At 41.1% G+C, this 19,845-nt stretch overlaps 1 protein-coding gene across 11 annotated transcripts in view; it reads right to left on the bottom strand.

The window, feature by feature from the left end:
- frmd4ba (FERM domain containing 4Ba) overlaps nucleotides 1-19,845 on the bottom strand; it is a 43,296-nt gene that overhangs the window by 8,034 nt on the left and 15,417 nt on the right. For all 11 annotated transcript variants that reach the window (XR_014911697.1, XR_014911696.1, XM_085405701.1 and 8 more), the window contains exons 2-12: nucleotides 16,453-16,518; nucleotides 16,245-16,339; nucleotides 16,006-16,098; nucleotides 15,650-15,734; nucleotides 14,295-14,351; nucleotides 13,888-13,910; nucleotides 9,871-9,954; nucleotides 9,043-9,108; nucleotides 8,432-8,489; nucleotides 7,918-8,004; nucleotides 2,972-3,048 (exon numbers count right to left, since the gene is read on the bottom strand). Coding sequence is in view for 9 of the 11 variants with exons in the window: in XM_085405701.1 (XP_085261827.1) it covers nucleotides 2,972-3,048; nucleotides 7,918-8,004; nucleotides 8,432-8,489; nucleotides 9,043-9,108; nucleotides 9,871-9,954; nucleotides 13,888-13,910; nucleotides 14,295-14,351; nucleotides 15,650-15,734; nucleotides 16,006-16,098; nucleotides 16,245-16,339; nucleotides 16,453-16,518 (791 nt within the window). In the remaining 2 variants the exon portion in view is untranslated. The remainder of the gene's footprint in view (nucleotides 1-2,971; nucleotides 3,049-7,917; nucleotides 8,005-8,431; nucleotides 8,490-9,042; nucleotides 9,109-9,870; nucleotides 9,955-13,887; nucleotides 13,911-14,294; nucleotides 14,352-15,649; nucleotides 15,735-16,005; nucleotides 16,099-16,244; nucleotides 16,340-16,452; nucleotides 16,519-19,845) is intronic.

The raw sequence follows: 19,845 nt of genomic DNA, 5'->3' as shown, positions 1-19,845 counted from the left end.
CATTACTGACAAATGGCATAACAAACATTTCCTAGCTCGAGTCTCATCACGCCTGCGACCTTTGGGAGAGATTGAACATTTTGATTTTGAGTGACAGCAGATTACTGCTTTTTGGCGAGTGATTGAAACTCCACGTGCCGCCATGACCACCCCATTTCCCTGAATGTAAAAAGGTTCGCAATTTAACATCACAAAGGTCTTTAGATTCCACACACAGGAGATTGCATCAATCTAATGAAATCCCTTGGAGGAGTACGTCAAAGCACGGTGCCTGAAAAGAGGAGAAAATGTCGCCAAAATTGCACATTAATTTTAAAATGGCTGACTTCCTGTTGGATTTGGGATATTGCTCCAAGAGACTTTTTTGTACATCTTGGTATCTCCTATAAGCTTACCAGGTTTCAGACTCATACATAAAACACAGAGCTGGGGCTGTGGTTTTGAAATTTTGTAGGGGGCGCTGTGGAGCCATTTCGCGCTATTCAATGAAAATGATCACATGACAACAAAGCCTTCATCCGTTTGGAGGTGTGTGCTAAATTTAAGGCCTCTATATACTTTCCAAGCCCCTCAAAAGCCACTTCATCTTTCATGGTGGACCGCGTTGCCACCAGGGTGCGCCGTTCAGTTTAAAGTCACAATTTTTGCACTGAAACATCACGAGGGACTGATGTTGATATTCACCGCTTTTGAGGTGGCCACGATGAACCTGTGAAAATCAGTACAACAAAGTGTAAGACATGACATTTCCTGTTCCCACTAGGTGGCGCTCTTCATATTCCTGACAATGGGCACATCAATCTGTTCAGGGCGGGTCTGACATCATGCCTGTAAAGTCTGGTACTGATCAGACTGGATTTCATTGAGTTATACTAATTTGTTTCTTCATGGCGAGACATCAAAGTTCGCCATGCTGCTGGGGTCACACCCTTTCGCGAAAACTCACAGTTTTCACTGTAACCCAAGACCATCTCCTTAAGGCTTTCCTGGAGAAATATGAGGCTGCAGATGTCACCCATCACAATACTGTACCCCAAAGTGTAAAACATGACATTTCCTGTTCCCACTAGGTGGCGCTGGCCCTTATGTCAAATATGGCACTTGAAATATGTTCAGGGGTGGAGCCTTATCATATGTGTGCTCTTTGGTCAAGGTCAGAAAATGTATGACAGAATGAGAGGCAATAAGATTTTCATGGCGAGTCATCGAAATTCGCCATGGCGCCACGGCCTCATAGTATTGTGAAAACTCAAAAGCTCCGCAATTTAACATGGCACAAGGGTGTAGTACACACTGTCCAAATTTGAAGTTTATAGGACCAAATCCCAAGGAGGAGTTCGAAAAAGTTCGAGGCATGAAAATGGCAAAATTAGAGCCAAAATGTCACCTTCACTTCTAAATTGCGGACTTCCTGTTGGGTTTGCATCAATGGGCCCACTGACTTTTTTGTTCGACTCGGCATGATACACATGTGTGCCAAATTTCATACATGTAGCTCAAACTATGTGGTCGTAGGGCTGCATTTAACAAGGCATAGGTGGCGCTGTAGAGCCATTTCCCAGTGCTCATATGTAAAACCATTAAAATACAAAATTTTTCACCAAACCTGGCATGTGTGCAAAATTTCATGAGTTTTTGAGCATGTTTAGGCCCTCAAAAAGGCCCTTGTTTGGGGTGAATAATAATAAGAAACGGAGCAGATACAATAGGGCCTTCGCACTCTCGGTGCTCGGGCCCTAACTAATGCTGGTCTAAGATCTGTTGGCTGGTATCAACAGTATGAATCTGGTATGTATCCAGAAAAGACTACTCGTCATATCATCCCATAAAGCACAAGGTTTTAATCAACTTGTTTTTCATGTATTTATATTACAAATATATATTACAAGGGAATGACAGTAAAAAAGAAAAGAAAAATCCAGCCAAGTTTAGCTTCCACTATAGCACAAAGAGAAAAAACAGTAACCCACAGCCAATTCTTATTTATTGTTTTCAAATCAATCTTTAAGTCATTTTTGATTGTCCTTCAGTATTACGGTGCTCACTTAGCTCTGGCCTGTGGGCAAATGATCAAATGCTTACTTCAGCCACATTAGCTCGCAGCATAGTGCAACTACAGACTCTCCTATTCTTGTGAGGACACTGTCATCAAAAACTAATCCACCGGGTGCTCAGTTTCTCAGAGAGCATTAGAAACTTCTAAAAGTCAGCTCTTACTGGCAGCAAAAGAACATGCTTGTTTGTGGATGAAACATTTTAAAGTCAGACCTAGTGGACACAGCTCTAGCAAGTTGGCGAAAATGGAGAATGCGAGGCAGTCATTCTATGCTTAAGGGAGTGCCAAACTAGCTGCTAGCTAGTTAACCTGATTACAGAGCGATAACATGGATAACACATTTATATGGGTACATAAAGGAAGTAAGGGCTCAAGTGTCAACGAAGCATTTCACGTAGTTCAGCAACAGTGTTTGTTATCCAACTACAGAACCCGTTACATACATAACAGCTATATAACAAATCAAAGGAAATTAGAAATAACTAGACAGCACAAGGAGAACAAAAATATTATTAAATCTAATTAAAACTAATAATTAAAACTTCTAGATCTCTGTGTAATAATATACTAAGTAGATATGAGGAATAATTTTAAATCTGAAGCTGTCTGTTAGGTTTAATAATGGCTTTAACTGCTGGAAGTGGCACATTAAAGCTTGTGTTAAGGGCAGAGGGCTTATAACAACCTTAGAATAATAAACAGCCACTGAGCAGCAGGAAAAGACTCATTTAACAGACATGTTAAAAGGCTTTAACAAGGTGTCCTAAATGGGCCAGTGGCTGCAGATGACCTTCACAGTGTGTAAGGTGTAGGATAAGGAAGCAAGAGCAGTTGCTAAAATGGGAACACTTCAGAATACAAGGAAAGCAGCTATTAGGTTAAGTGAAGATAAAGTAAGTGGGTTTGTCTTCTGACCTGTGCGGGTCGTTCACTTCCACTGAAAACTTCTTCTCACGGAAATACAAATTCTCCAACTGCTTCCACTGAAACAACTGCAGAGACACAGAGAGGGTTCGGCGGAAAGGAGGGGAAGGGACAGACAGAGATAGATTACACATCACTGAGCACACATCAGCCAACACAACACTATAGAAATATGGATTTACATTACATGAACAAAAAAGAGGAATCAATACCACCAAAAGATACTAAGCAGAGAGGTGGGTATCTAGAAAACTGGCTTAGATTCAGCCACAGCAGCCTGCCTGTGAACACGGTTTATAACGTATACAAAATAACTGCTCAAGTCATGAATGGGACTCAGTGGGCCAGCCAGTCAGGTGTAAGTTCAGGCTAACAAAAGAGTAATTATGAAGCTGCTGCAACTGCAGGAACAAAACTGTGCCAGGCAGCAAGCCAGCTTTTCATTTCTCTCTGTTGAAGAGAACAGACACGACTTCTCTGTGTCAGAAGAAACATCTGTTCTACCGATACGGAAACAACTCAAACAGATTTAAAGTTTTTGTTGCCTTTCAAGAACTCTTTTCTGCTCACGTACAGGAAAAAACATAATAATAAGACCAAAACAATGGGGCTGCCAGTGTTCATAGAAACTGCTTTACCTGATACCAACTCACGAGACAAGGACTGAAACGCCCCATTGTACAAAAACGTATATATATACACACACACATGCTTCTCGGGCTAAGAATCCAGTATCCAGTTCCATTTTCAGAGTTTATTCTCAGTAAAACAAGTACAGCACATCACAGCAGTGACAGACACAATGCTTTACACATTACAGAAAGCACAGCACACTAACAATCTAGAGAAGAGCACAAAGATACTAAAACATGCCAACTTAAAGATTATTTAAATCAGCCTGACAGGTAACTAGTGGACACCACAACATGGCTTACCGTGAACGTTGTATCTGTGCTTATCAAATCTCTGAGGAATTCTCTGGACTTGTATTGAATCCTTTGACTTTCCCACAGGGCTTGAGCTTCTTCGAACAATACTCTCTCTTGTCTGTTGTGAAGCCAGATAGGTGTTGCAAGAGTTTTGGTTGAGATAGCCACGCCCCCCCACCCCCCTCCTTAACCCCAACCCCTCCTCCACCTCTCTCTCCTCCTACGATAGCAGGGACACCTCCTGCAGCCTCCAGTGCTTAGTACTGCTCTGCACTCTCTTTCCCCCCCCCCCCCCTTCTCTTCTACGCAGCTCTCTTCCTTTTTGGTCAAACCAGATAAGCAGGTTGTACACAACTATTTGATGAACCAGATATTTCACCTTTGCTCTGCTTACTGTCACTCACAGACATTTAAATGCCCCACACTAAATGTGGGAAGTGTTCTGCCGCCCTTACTGTAAACAGAAGACTGAGCACTGCCATGTATAATAATCCACTACAACCATCTCCCCCACCAAGAAAACATGCTGGCAATAAGTAACTTTGGGATAATCATTAATAGCAGTGGCTTTCTTTGCCATTGTGAGAGCAAGTGAGCACACAGCATGGCCCAAATTACCCTACAACCTGAGCCTACAATACTGAAACTGTACATAAATGCTTAGTTCAAACAGGGTATTCCAGCATGACAGATCATTCCACTAAATACTGCACTCCTAGCAGCTGGTAGACACATTTAAAGACCTAATTTTCTTGTGGAGGTCCTCACGAAAATTACCACTGTCTAGTCACTACCATTTAACATCAATCACACAGTAACAACTGATACTTGTGTTGGCTCACTCATTCTGCTAGAGAAACTTCACACCTGTGTGCCAGCGCATAATAAAACTCTAAGGCGGCTTCTGGTAGAACCACTGCTCGAAAAAATGTTAGAGATGTGACACACCTCAAACTCGGCAATCACGAGACCTCTCAAAGAGGAAACAGTCCATGAAATCACCCAGATCACATTTAGAGAAAGCAGAATCAGTTTGCTAAAACCAGAAAACTAACCGGAATTAACAGCACACAAAAATTTTCTGTCTTCATTTTCTGTCATCTTCCTTGTTTTTGCCAAATGTGTCATTACAGGCAGGTGGAAGTGTGCCAGAAATGCCTGTGGTTTCAGATGGGATCAGGCTGTTCTCATGGAGACACACCCACAAGCCCAAGGACCCCCAGGGCCACAAGTCCTCAAAAATCATACATGGATTTTAAAAAGGAGCCCTGACTCACATGCCAATACAGAAAAAGATCTGCCACACCCATCACAGAGTACGTCACATACCAGGGTTCTACTTGAACACTGTACATTTCCATGGCATGACACAACATGACACACAGCTCAAAGTAGTGATAAACTGATAAAAATGTAGCTCCTGGAACAAAAAACATCCTGTTTTATTTCATAACAGGAGTGAGGTGAGTTGAGTGAAAATAGGAAAACAACAAAAACACACACCATAGAAAAGAAGCTTGTTCAGTTTTTATTTTTCTTGAACAGAGAGTGAGAACACTTTTATACCCCCAGCTGACACTGTCTCGTAATGACCTGAAGACTGGTTTTGGTTCTGCTGGCTCATCGTACGTGTGGACCAGCATGAGGTCCCATTACATGAAGGGAGAGAGCCCAAGTGACGCAGAGAGAGAGAGAGGGAGACTGACTCCTGGTTTAATTTAAGAAGAAATTAAATGTCGACTTGCCATCTGCCTGAGTCCCAGAAACAGTTGTGGCACTCCAGTTTTGCTCCTTCATATTAAAGCATCACAGGCTTCCTAATTACAATTCTGCATCTTTTTCCTCCCATTCCACATTCAGATCTTTGGGATAGATAATCAGTGGGTGTTATCTACATGCTTATATACAGTTCCATTATGTATGCATAATGGAAGCGGGAGAGTATTCACTTTACTAAATATGTCACTTTTCTAAAGCACAGCAGGGAAAGGGGCCTTTTCAGTTTCAGGGTATTCAGTTAAAAGTGATCAAAGTGGGGTGTGTGGAAAGAAGATAATATTGGGTTACGCTATCATAGCTGCTTTTTAGTTTTACTAGACTTATACAATCAAAAAATAAAAAAGCAGCACTGAGCAAATGTTTTGTCCTCTTTAAATCAGCACTACAACAATGGCAGCAAGTACTAATTTCCTGTTATCTATTTAATGAAAAACTGTTCAAAGCAACATTGTTGAGAAGGGAAAATGTTCACACAGAATTGAAAATTACATTTAAAACTGCCGTGATGGTCAACTGACCTCCCCTTAATACTAAAATCCAGCACCTCACCCACATCCACAGATAACTGTTTTGTTTTGTTTGATCAATTGTGTTCCCTCTGAGACACACACACACACACACACACATAATTACCATAATGAATGCAGCATGCTGAGAGGGGATGGGCAGGAGGCAAGGAGGGATGGGATGGGTGGAATACAAGGGCTATGAACTAAGACAAGAATACTACCCGGATATAGAGACCTCCCTTCAAGGTAAAGGAAAATGAGGGAAACAGAGGCTTCTAATTACCAGCAAGAACAACAAAAAGAGTTATTAAGAAAAAAAAAGCCACATTCTCCCCCCCCAACAGGAAACTCTTATGAAGTTTTTATGCTCCTGCCCTGAGTAGAAGACTTAGAAAAGGCAAAAAGGCAGTCTTGCTTTGGATGAACATTTCCAACATCCCAAAATACAAATTCTACCTATCCACTTGGCTATCGAGGAGAAAACTCTGGTCCCAAAGCTTTGCTGCTTCCCTGGAGCACCATAATTACCCCTCCTATAGGACTGCTGGGAGAGCCACGCTGTGCGTCTGCCCATTAATGCCTTGCCTCAGTACTGCACACCCTGCTATGTCAACAGGTTCATACTGTATAAAAGCAGCTATGATGAGACTAAAGAAAGAGGCCAGTGAAAATGCCTGGGTAGAACATTATTAAATGACACCTCCCAGACAAAGGAGACAACAATCACGGACACAGCTACACATTAAGAACGTTTGCCCTATAAGCAGGGAATCTTTAAACTGCAATGGATACTATACAAACTACATTATTACCAGAGTGATGTTTTAAGACACACACCACTACAAATTCAGTACAAGTTATAAGTATAATTTTAAAGCCACTAATCTTATATAACTGGAGTAAGCTACAAATTATAGAAAAAAAACAGCTTTGCAAGAGCTGTTATTTTTATTTAACACACTGGCCTGGTGATATATTTTTAGAATTAATCAAAAAAGGACTATGACACTATTTTTTCAAAGTGTAGGTCTTTGTGTATTTTACCACTTAAACTTAGCAAGCAGATTTTATAATCCATACCACTCTGCATTCCACCCCTGCTAATACTGGTCCATACTGTATTTACTCCTGCAGCCTTGAAAGCACTACGCACATACTGACACTCCAAAATATTTCCCCCCCCCTATCTGTGTTCCTCTTTCTCCTGACTGGCATGGGAACCAGAGGCTTAATTACACCTATTTACAGTCTGGATGGATCATTAACCAGCCAGCAAGAAACACATGAGTGGAAGCAGAGTTGTCATCAGACAAAGCCTTTCAATGACCCTCAATGCATCATACTTCCACAAACTTAAGAGCTTTCAACTTTACATTCGATGAGTGACTTGATCAAGTATTAAATGGCACTTGTAAGAAAGCCAGGTCTATTTATAAAGCCCACACCCTAAGCTAGTCTGAGTAACTTTGCAAACCAAACAAAAGCAACAAACAAGTAAAACAAGTAAATTATAAATAGGAACGCAGATCCAAACCAAAATTTAACATATCCCTTTTTTAGTTCAGGCTCTGTGTCTCCATAAAGTTTCATGCAATTTGGCAAAGTAGATTCATCTGACAAACAGATGAATGCAGTACAAGTATACCTTCACCAAAGACAGGACAAGAGAAAGAAGAGCAACTGTGGCAAATACAGCAGCTATAACGAGAGGTCAACCCACCTGTCGAGGTTTCAGCTTATCCTGCCAATCGTACTGGCCAATGCCTTTATAGCTGACTCCCAGCCACCACGGTATTCCTTGCTTGTCCTGCAGGAAAGCACACACATGCAAATAAACCACACTTTCACTCCTTAGAGGTAACTTTATTGGTGTGTCTAAAAAAAAGAAAGAGGCCTGTTACCAAAGTAATTACCCTGTTAGGCTCACAACAATTGCAACTCAAGAAGAGATCAAATACATTTAAGCTCTTAAAACTTCAACACTGCTGTTTGATCTCCTCACACACCTTGATTTAATTAGGTTTGGTAAGGGAAAAATAAAACTGTGCATGAATAAGAAAGTGAGAAAAGCTGAATGGATAGATTGCTGTCTTAGCTGAATCAAAAAGCTCACATTTCAACCATCATAGGAAAAAAAAGTAGGAATAGGGGTTAGATTGATGTGTTTAGACTAGATGTAGACGTAAGCTTGTTTTAATGTTAAGCTACTGTATGACACAAGGCACTGCCATTACCTTCACTGGGTAATAATGGACTCCATATGTTGGCAGGGACTCCACCAGGGCCAGATACCTTCAGTGAAAGAGGAACAGGTTAACAGGAATTCAGCCACTTACACTTCATCACTGTCATCTGGCTGTTGTAATACAACAGACTGAGTGGGATTTAAGCTACAGCCATTGAGAAGCCACAATCATTTGAAGTGGCAAGCTGATCGATTTGTTTCAGGGCTGTGACAGAGTCCATTGATCAGTTCAAGGGCAGAAATCATCGGAGTGTAAATGACCCAGGGTTGCACAGAATTACAGTCCTGGGAAAAACAGTGCAGGGCTGACACTCTCCCAAGGCTGGCTGGCAAACTGCCGACTCTAAGAGCACCTCCTCTAATTAATGACACATTCTGGCATGGTGACAGTCACCTCTTAAAACAACAGCCACCACAGAGCAGACATGTTAAGTTAAAGAGTAAGACCTGACGTAGAAGCTGCTGTAATGCAGAAGAGAAGTTCAGCCTTAAATCATTTTTAGTCTCTCACACACACACACACACACACACACACACACACACACACACACACACACACACACACACACACACACACACAGAGTTGTTTTCATGACTTACTGAACAATGGCTTGCCCTCTGGTCAGTCCTATCAGCTTCTTGTAATGTTCAATCACTTTTTCCTCACTGTAAATGGATAGATAAAACATTTAATGAATAATCCATCAAGTGTAGCATATTGAAGCCACAGAGGGATTGCTGTGCGAGGGCCATTTCTCCAACACACTTTCTGACTGCTCATGCAGAAAATGCAGTCTGCCCTACTGGCTTGCTAATGGCTCTCGTCTACCTCTCCTGCAAACGCCTCACATTTACATCCCATTGTAATCATTTCTTAACAGCCACACTGCAAACATACTGAAACTTAACACACAGAGAAAGCGAGAACGACAGACGTGTACATGTGGTCACCCAAGCACCATAACAATGTAATTTTAATTAGGATATTAAACTGCTGTATCAGCTTCAGAGACTGTAGCAGCCTCAGATGACCAAGATAAGCAAGAGCAAAGTGGATTGAAGAGGCAGACAGTGATCTTTCAGACAGTCTGTGGCTGTCAGCACCTCCCAGTGCTCTCCAGGACTAATGAGCAAACGTAATTAACACGACCCAGACGCTAATGAGTCACACTGTCAGAGGAAAAAGCTTCTGACAATAAGAGACTAGGTCTGCATTCAACCTTGACACCTAAAAAAGCTCATCAGAAGAGTTAACTGCTGTGTTCAACCAGGCGTTGCTGACCAGTGAGCAGATTTGTTAGAGTCGTGAAGAAAGGGGCTGTGGTGTTGGCTAAAAGTTTCTTTGGTGCTAATCCGAAACTACTTAATCATTCATTATCCTCGTGCATTTTGTGGTTTTCTCAGACCACAAGATCTCAGATATCTTACCAGTAGTTGAGAGACGGGTGTTCCCTTAATACTCTGGTGGGCAGGACTGGTAGCTGTTTCAGGTCTGATGTAGCAGTTTCAGCACTGGAGTGGGGGAAAAAAATTCTGTTAATTTACAGTAACAGAAAAAGTTATTGTGCTATCCTTTATTGCTGGCAGTGTGACAGTAAAGCACCAAAACTGCACAGATTATTGCCTGTTAACACACAATAGTGTACAAGACTTCCTATACATGGGAATCATGCTTAGAAGTCCAAGGTATCCTGTTTTGGCCTTAAAGTAAGTGGCCTGTGTTGACCATGAGTAAAGAAAATTTCAGTGTTTATGCAAAAATCTCAACCCAAAGTCTAAAAATGTGTCGAGAACATTTCTCCACATGTTCGGACTTTCACAGTGCGTTTTGGATTTCAATCTTAAGGCATGGCAGCAATAACTCACCCTTGTAGATCTTTAAAAAAGGTGCACTGTCAGGATATTGTTTTCATCTTTCTTATCTGAGGTAGAAAGAGTATAACGTCCCGCCAAGACAAAACTTGGGCTTTATTCATGTCTTGCCAGACTTCATTTGCGCAGCACATGCAGAGCTTTTAAGTCACAAAGGGCTTGGAGAAAAATAATCTCTTAAAAAATATCAAAGCCGTTCTATGCAGGTTCTCCGCAGTAAGCCACTTCAGTTATGTAATTTACTGCATGTAAATAATAGTATATCGATTCCTCTTCACGGGTAAGCCAAAGAAGGGGTGTTCTCATGCACAAACCAACCAACTGTTGTAATCACTTTATCTGTACAGAACTGTGGTGTTACTAACTGTCAAGGTCTCTGATACTGAACCATGAGTCACTGCAGCCTCTTGTAGATGGGAGCACTGGGTCTACAGTTTCTGTCAGACAAAAACGGCTCAGGCTTGGCGGGCCAGTCCACTGGAGACCTGAACAAAAGCCATTCACAAGCACTTGGCAGCCTCTGCCTGTGTTGAAAAGTACTGTATGGGCCAGTCCTATTACAAAACAATCCATGTCTTCTCAGACAGGCCTATAATATTAATATGTAGATCACACCATATTTAATATAAAGCTATTAGAACATCCTCAGCTCTTGTGCTATCTAACTAAATTACAATAACCTTGAAAATAAGTATTGAATGACTTTAAGATCATAACCATTTAACCTCAAGCTGACTTTGTGGTCATCACTTTAGCTCATCTTCTTCAGAGAGTAATGGAATCAAACGGTAAGACGGAACCCTAACGATCCAGCTATGCGAACCTGCTCCCTAAACCAAAGGAAAAGAGTGAACCACCACAAGGACAGAGGCTCCTGACTCATTCTCCCCTGTAGTTACCTCTCCTAGGTTGACTGGGTTTTGCTGCCACGGCACTTAGCTGTGTGTTTGATGGCATACATTTTATGGGGAGCTGGGGCCTGGTGTTGTCGAGGTGATCTACTCTGCAGCCGCACTGCCGTGTCAGCAATCTGGAATTCATTACTATGTCTGTTATCTTCCCGCAGAATGCAGCGTGGGGGCAATTCCTACACCCAGTGCAGCCCAACCCGGAGCAGCCTACCCAGTGTGGGAGCGATAATGCTCATGTGTCAGCTGTTCCACAGGGCTGAGACATGGCGAGTTTGGAAGAGAGCACAATGAGAGAGCTGGTTGCTGTGAATCGACCACTAACTACAGGGTACACCTGCAAATAGAACTGAAGACCAAAACTGTCTGGGTGTAATGCCGGTTTATGCGCCGCACATTTTGAACTAAACAGACACTCAAGTTAACTCGAAATCATCAACAGATGAATAGACAAATGTCTGAAGATTACGTTTGAAGGTAATTACAATTACTCAAAAGAAAGAAAAAAAATCCCCAGCCGCTCTTTAAACTGTAAGGCATAATTAAAGCCATCAATCAGTTCAGTGATTTCCAATGCTTCCACCAAACCCCAGAGAACTGCTGAAACTTGTTGCTGTGAATTATACCTGCAGGTGCGGAGAGGACAGCAATAAAGTGTGAATCAGTATGCAATACTGCACAGGAAAAGGAATTCTAACACAGAACACAATGGGAGACCTGATGGCGCATTAATTCAAATCACAGCAGGGGGCCAGCCCACACCAAAACAAAAGCATGACTACAGTGAGTCCTCCTGACGCCAAGTTGTCTGCAATTGGACAGTGGGTCTGGCTCATCCCTCTTAAGGCAGCTGTGTCTGTATGCGGAGGGCTCCCTGACTCCTCCGCAGCTAATCTTTACTGCTCCAGGACCCTTCGCTGATACAGTATATGGGAGGCACATTCATATGCTTCCTGAGGGGATTTACTTGGCCTATTCTCTCACAGGAGTAGAAATAAAGGAGATCACTGACAGGGATGAGAAATACTTCCACAGAGAAGTGGGGGATGCACCAGGACAATAATAGTGGTAGATAAATGGGATGGGGGTGCTATGATCAAGTCAGACAAGGAAAAAAGTATTTTGCCACTGAGGGAAATCCATTCTATTTATTAATGTGTAAAGTAAACAAAATCTATTGTGTTTTACAGCCTAAAATCTAGCAACCACAATGCAAGTAGATATCCCTGCAAATACAGACTAACGAAACTCCCAAAAAACTAAAACAGAACTGTTTGATTTGGAAACTTCCCATCATCCTCTCTGATTCTTACAGATTTGTTGGCCAGTTTTCTTTTATTGTGCTTTCAGAGTCAGGGCAAAGTACAGCCCATCCCTACACCCACATGAACTGAAAGTTCAGACAGTAAAGTGCATGTTACACTTTAAGGATATAACAAGCCTGAAATCAAAACACACTGAAATGAAACACAAGAGGAATAAATCTGCATTGAAGCTATAATAAATGGTAATTAATATTTATCAGGTCAGTCGCGCTTGTAAGAAAATGGAGCAAGTTAATGAGCACAAGCAGATGCAGCCAAGTTGTGTTTTTCCCTTTTTTTCCTGCAGGAGAACAAAGGCAAAGGTTTGACAAGAGGTTGAACTGCATTTTCAGCATTGCATATATATCGCCATTCAAACAACACAAGCGCACTCGCCTTACAAAGCACAAATCTTTGTTTCTGCACAATGGACGGAGAGGCCTTTAGAGGCAAAGCAAAGAGACAACACATGCAGGTTCAGGCTGCTTCAAGCTGCTTGCTCATTCAATCAGACAGGCCAGTGTTTACTAGTGGCAGCAAATGTCCTTCACTTCTATGACTGGAGGGGGAAAAAAACAAAAAAACAAACAAACAAAAAAAACAAACAAACCCCCCCCCCCCCACACACACTTTATCACTAGGCAGGCTTCTGAGAGCAAGTTGACTATGAAAGCATTATCACAACTAGTGAACAGATTATTGAGCTCTGGAACAGAATCTCCCACCAGTGTCATCGACCCAATCGTGTACACTACGTCCCATGTTTGTACATGTGTCATTCAGGCCATGTTTGTTAGGGTACGTGACATTTATTAATAGATGACGCCATCACTACATGCCAAAAAGTAAATCTGTAAAGTGTTCCATATGTTTAGAGCACAAACACATTGCATCATTGCAATTGCATACGCAAAGGCAGGAATTAATAGTAAATCTGTCTTTGAAAGCACTATGTGGATAATGCCAAGCCACATGAGGTTCAGGTAAATGCCACAAGAGCAACCAGAAAAAAAAAAAGAAAAGAAAAAACAAAATTATTAACTCAGATAAGTCCACCATAATACAAAATCTGAGCCAGCAAGTTGTACATTAACAGACAGCCATCGTTTAAACAAACAGAACTGACCAATGAACTTGGCAAACTCTGCTTCCTTTATAGATGACAGGAACAAATACTTTATAGATTATGCAAAGCCTGCATTCAAGTGCATAACTTAACTTATAAAAATGTGTATGGAAATCCGTTTATCCAATACATCAAAACATCTTTCTAAACTTCAACAGATAGTACTGTTTTGAATGAAAATCAACTTGATGTAATAAAGACCTTTGAGCCAGGCAATATTTCAAGGGGTTCTTACCTGCTGTAATCTCCTTTGGCCTCCTAAAAATGGGAAAACAAAGAAATTAGTGAAAATATTGCTAGAAAAGTCAAGACTTAATAAACTGTGCTAGTAGCTAACATTACCGCAGAGGTCAGTCACTACAAAGGCAACATTACATAGTAAACATCAACACGTTTAATTTTGAATTTCATTCATTTCAATAGCTAATAGCTAAAAGCAAGCATGTAGTCGAAGCATAAGGTGATTTTAGACGTCACTGTTGATATAAAAAGGCACAGTTTGGGTAACAACAGCTCCGACTGTAGCCCCCCCACCCCCTCAAGAGACAACTATTTTCAAATGTTGCGAGTCCACCGAGCGTCCTCGTTTGGGCTGAGTGACAACACTTTAGCCTGGAAAGGCTGCGACAAAATCTTTCTTACCTGCAATGCGAACGCGGCTAACTTGAACACATTTTCACTCTCCACTTCAATGGTCTCCTGTTGTTAAAAAAAGAAGAAGAAGAAGAAGAAAAAATTGGCAAGGGTATTTAAAAAGACAACGTGTAGCCCGTTTGAAACACTTGACTTGAGAGAAAAACCTTCCCGTCCCGTACCTCGGTCCCACCGTTACCGACTGAACCACTCTCGCAAAGTCAACCCCGTGTTACAAAAAAAAAAAACTGCCCGTGAAGAGGATTTAACATGTTTTTCAGTCCCCGAATTTATCCTGTCGTTTACTCGTTAAAACTTAACGCACACACCGGAGTGCAGAGAGAGCCTGGGTTAATGCCCTGACTGAAGTTGCTGCCCCCTCGGCAAAGTGGTACGGTCCGAAAGCAGGTTCAACAGTCTGCGTCTCCCATGGAGATCAGTCTGCTCTCCCCGCGAAAAGAAAAAACGGCAACCGCAACGTTTGATCACGTGCTGCCTTCATGTGCTCCTCGTATACCCCACGTTCCCCTGTCCTCTTTTAGCAAATTTGCGCAGAACTTCACACATTTAAGTTTATTTCAAAATGATTAAAAATAATCAAACACCAGTATCTATTAACGTTTATTAACTCTTGTCAGCAAGTAGCACAATAATTTTGCTTAATTTTTTTTTATAAATAATTTAACTAAAATACAAAGGGAAAGTGACTCCGGAGCTCTGAGTTTTTCATTTCTGTGTTGAAACCTTTTGTTCTGTTTGAATGTACCCTAAACATTAACATTCGACTTTGATAACACCGTTAGTAAATTAGAACAACACTAGGTGGTTTCCAATTGCCACTGAAAGCAGCATTCTGCTCTTGAGCGGTGGTAGAGGGCCTACTGAGAGATATAACAGTATATTATGAATAAATATTACGTAGGCACAACAATTCAGTGTAAAGAACCATGAGCAAAGGAAATCAGCGCATAGCAGGCTATGGGAAGTTGTTACATCTGAAGCAAAATGATGGGAATTTGTGATTTGTCATGCTAAAACAATAGGGAATCAAAATGGGCAATATTAATTCTGTAGAAAAGTGCATGTTTTATTTTTAAAATGTGCATCATGTAGATTTTTTTTCTTAATATTTACTCAAAATTAAATTACCCAGAGCTGTTATGCACCTTCCCATAATGCAATCAGCTATTGTGTGCAATTTATTAAAATGCCAGTTTTGGATACCCTTATACAAAATATTAAAAATAATAATAATTTTTTAAAATATTTTGCTTCAGATGTAACAACTTCACATAGCCTGCTGTGAGCTGATTTTCTTTGCTCATATATATTATATAAAACACATTTTGCTCGCAAACACTTACATTAAACACTAGAGATTTAGCATTTAGGAAGAACAGCTCCACTGTTGTGTTGTCTTTCAAGAGGGTGATCTTCTCAATGTAAAACCTGTGAAAAGTTTATTTTGGGTCAGTAAGGCTTACTAGAAACAGATTGCCAGTGCAAGTCAGCCAGTGTTTGAGCATTAAGCACATCATCATGTTCAACACAGTAATGCTGTTTGGAAGACATACAGCTGGATTTAAACCATGTTCCATTACTGCCACCTGCTGGTCATGACGAAACAGTGGATGTTGCTTCAAAACGGGGCTCTCATTATTATAGTGTGTAGAACAATAAGACATGATAGGCTGATGCTTCCAGTAAAACACTCACTCACCTCACAAGGAACTTGAGCTCCAAAGGCCCCGAAGTCTTGGAGAAGTAATGATCGAGGACTTTACGATCTAGCTGGAGCCAGTTACTCTGGCCACTGAGCAGGGATTAATTGCAAAAGAAAAAAAAGAAAATCATTTTTGCAATACAGCTATTTTTCAATTATTTCCCTTTTATTGTTAAAGTAAATTTTCCTCAAGTGCACTTTTGCATTAAAGTGTACACATGTGGAAATGTACTTACGTGTCATCTATGAAGCACAATCCAAAGTACTCTTTCTCCTTCAGATTAAAATGTGACGCTACCAGATCTAGCAGTTCACGGGACAAAAGCTTGGGCTGTAAAGTTTTAAATAATATGCAGGAGCTCAGTTTAAACTACTACTACTATTATTTTTTTAAACATAAAACACCATAAATACAATGTGAAATAAATTAAAAGGGTGACGTACCTGAACCAGCAGCTCCAGCTTGCGGTCATCAAGGAGGTGAACTTGGCACAGGCGGCCCTCTGTCATCTAGAGGGGAGAAACAAAGACAACTCCTGTAAAACAACACCAGAACACCTCACTGTCTCCACATCCACCTGTGCGTCTCAGCTCAAAGCTGTGCCTCCACTGTTTCAGGCCTCTTTTCAGGTCCTCTTCAGTGTCACGATTGGCTTTGTGATGAAGGAGTGAATAGGTAAGAAAATCCACAAGCTAAGCACCCATTTGGGACCCACGCTCCCAAAGATCAAAGTCTTCACAAGATCATTCTCTTTACATGTCTGAAAACTATTGTTTAAAAGTCCACTGGCAACACTTTGGCCACAGGTCTGCTTTTTATAAGGCCACAGTGAATCTCAGAAAAAGACATGGAGATTCTTTTGCCGCCAGACAGGATCCCATATCCTGTCTGCTGGTGTGTCCTTTTCACCCACATATCCTTCCTCTGCATCAACACTAGTCCTATGAAAACATTTAAGATGTCGTCATCCCACTTTTTCCTCTGCTGTAAAGAAAGAGCAGTGAAAGACAATGATGTCCTCCTCCAGAGTTTAATTGAATTCCCAGTCTATTGTTTATGATGAATGGTTTGTAAGACTCATTATGTTGCAGTCAGCAGAACTGTCTTTCACTGCAGAGCACCGTAAACATTATTGTCTTGTGATAACTTATAACTTAATTTTTTAAGCTGCCACCAACACTTTGATCTGGTTCTGATCATTTGAGACGTGCACACTCCAAGTGCCATTAATACAGAAAAGGGATTTCTATGTAGCACTGAGGAATGCAGCGACACTGCTATATTCATTTCCTTGTGTTAACATATATTATTCCTTGCTAGTGGAGGCATCGGTCTGCTACAATGTACTATGAACACACTTCATATTTGCAGGCTTTATTCAAACACTCCTGTCTGTAGAGTAGCTGCATATAAGGCTGCCATGAGCAGCTGTTAGCTTAGCTTGGCATGATGATGGGAAACAATGGGAAGCAGCTAGCTTGGTACTGTCAAAAGGAAGTTCGACTACAAGCACAGCTGAAACATTGACATGGTTCAATGTTATTTCATCTTTCAAAAACTTCATTCCCTCTTAGTTTGACCAGCCCAAAGTGGTTTTTGTAATATCATGTAGTAGACTGAGCCTGTGAAACACACTAGAGGGAAGAAGCGCCAGCAAACACAATCTCAACATATAAGAAAGCTTATAGTGATAATGTTAAAGCTTCTCATTGGGGCTGGATCAGGTGATCATTTAGTTAAGATGTAATAGGCCCCAGCTGCTGTGTGCTTGCTATGACGCACTGAGCATTTCTCCATCATTGGAACTCTCCACGTGTTTACACACCACTATGTTATTTCATCTTTTATTTTGAAAGTCTGGCTTTCTCGCACAGTGTCCTTTGTTCTGCCTTCCTCCACTCACCCCCAACAAGTCGCAGGACATGACTGCCCCTCCCTGAGCCTGGTTCTGCTGGAGGTTTCTTCCTGTTAAAATGGAGTTTTTTTCTTCACACTGTCTCCAAGTGCTTGCTCATAGGGGTTGTCTGATTGTTGGGGGTTTTTCCTCTGTCATTGCAGGGTCTTTACCCTACTTGAGGTGACAACTTTTGGGATTTGGCCTCTTTGGAGGTAACTGAGGGTCACACTGACCTCCATTCAGGGAGACCACAGGCAGGGAAGACGTCTTGTGGCACTTTTTTAACCTTAAATGTACTAGGACATATTGTTCTCAGCACCACAACAGAGCAGTCATTTCACTTTTATACAGCACAGGCTGCTTTTCCAAGCTGCTGTTTTTCAACACCCAAAACCTCAGTGAGACTTACGCTTCCAGAGACAGCTGGATGTGTGTGTTCAGTTGTGTGTACGGTCATGCTAACTTTTTATTGTGCCATAATTTTGCTGAAAGCTGTAAAGTTCCAGATTTTAAAACGACCTCCTCAGTCTACTGTGCACGTGTCCAAAGGTTTAAGCCTCTGAATCTCTGCCAAAGACAAACATAAAGAATCACAGCAGCTCGACTGTATGAGAAACACATCTTTGGCAGCTTTGTTGTGGTCTGCCCATTATGTGGTTCTCTTTTCATACTTCTTTGTGTCTTGCTCTCTTTTGTCTTGTGTCTCCTGGGCTTTCTTGTCTGTGTCTGTCAGTGTTTCTTTCTTATCTTTTCGTGTGCGTCATGTCACGTTTTTACTCCCTCTTTTTGTTGTTGTTGGGGTTTTTTTTCTAGCCTTGTTATTGTCACATGCCTCTTGATTGCGTTGACCAGAGTCTCATTAATTCCCTGTGTATTTAGACTCCTGTCCTCCCTTTGTTAGTCATCAGTTTATCTGTTTACTGGCCACCTGTACGGTTGCCTTTCTGATTTGGTGTTGTGCTGTTCGACCTTCTGCTGGTTTATGTTTGAACTGTGTCTTGCAACAGTTTTGGTAAGTCGTATTAAAGCTGATATTGTTATATTACCTCTTAGCCACATTTTTGCATTTAGGACTCTCCTGAACTCCACACATAACAAGATTTGCCTTGATAAGAATTATAGTAGATGACAGTAATGTCCATTGTTTAAACAGGGATTAATCACTATAGAAACCCTTTTATGAGTTGTTGTTGCTGTCCAAGCCACAGTCCTTCCAAGAGCCTATCTATCAATGCTGTATTGTTGTAAGCCGGGGACATCAAAACAGAAAGAAAGGGACAAAGGTCTTTAGATAATGGTCCGATTTTAAACTCACAGCCAGTCGTTAAAGTGACCTCACTATCTAAAACTGCGTGGGACACAAAGCCTCTCATCCATAAGTTTTTACTCTCCGTGTCAATGTTTAATTATTTGTTAAAAGTGTCTATAACGGTATCCTGTCCTCCGTAAAATAATGTGCACAGCAGAAACAAGGTCTTGTATCGTTCTTTATGATGACTAAAATCAGGTTATCACCTCACTAAATTAACCCATGGTTTCCCAATCTAGTTATCAGTTCATTCAAATAATACAGGCTGTATTGACATGGATAAGTAGTGGTTATACAAAGGAAAACAAAATTATAATATTATAAATATATGAAGAGGTTAAACAAATAATACAGACTGAAAGCTACACAGACAGGCCCACTTTGATGCTTCAGAGATTAATTCTAGGAAACAACAAACTTTTCAGTGACATCAGAATCAGAATCAGAATACTTTATTGATCCCTGGGGGAAATTATTTATAGAGGAATGCTTACATTTAATTGTTGTATTATGTGCATTTTGGGGGTTGAGGAAGTCAATTTCAAGTACTATGAAAATGAAAATAGCGCTGCTTTAAAATTAAAGGGATGTGATACCTGTCTTTTTTCAGAACTCCTTTTCAAAGAAGTC

This window comes from Rhamphochromis longiceps, linkage group LG5 (assembly GCF_057381845.1).
Source record: "Rhamphochromis longiceps isolate RC_006_pf linkage group LG5, R_longiceps_female_GT1.1, whole genome shotgun sequence".
Classification (NCBI taxonomy): Eukaryota; Metazoa; Chordata; class Actinopteri; order Cichliformes; family Cichlidae; genus Rhamphochromis; species Rhamphochromis longiceps.
Note: the sequence above shows the minus strand (reverse complement) of the source record. Positions and strands in the feature narration are given on the sequence as shown.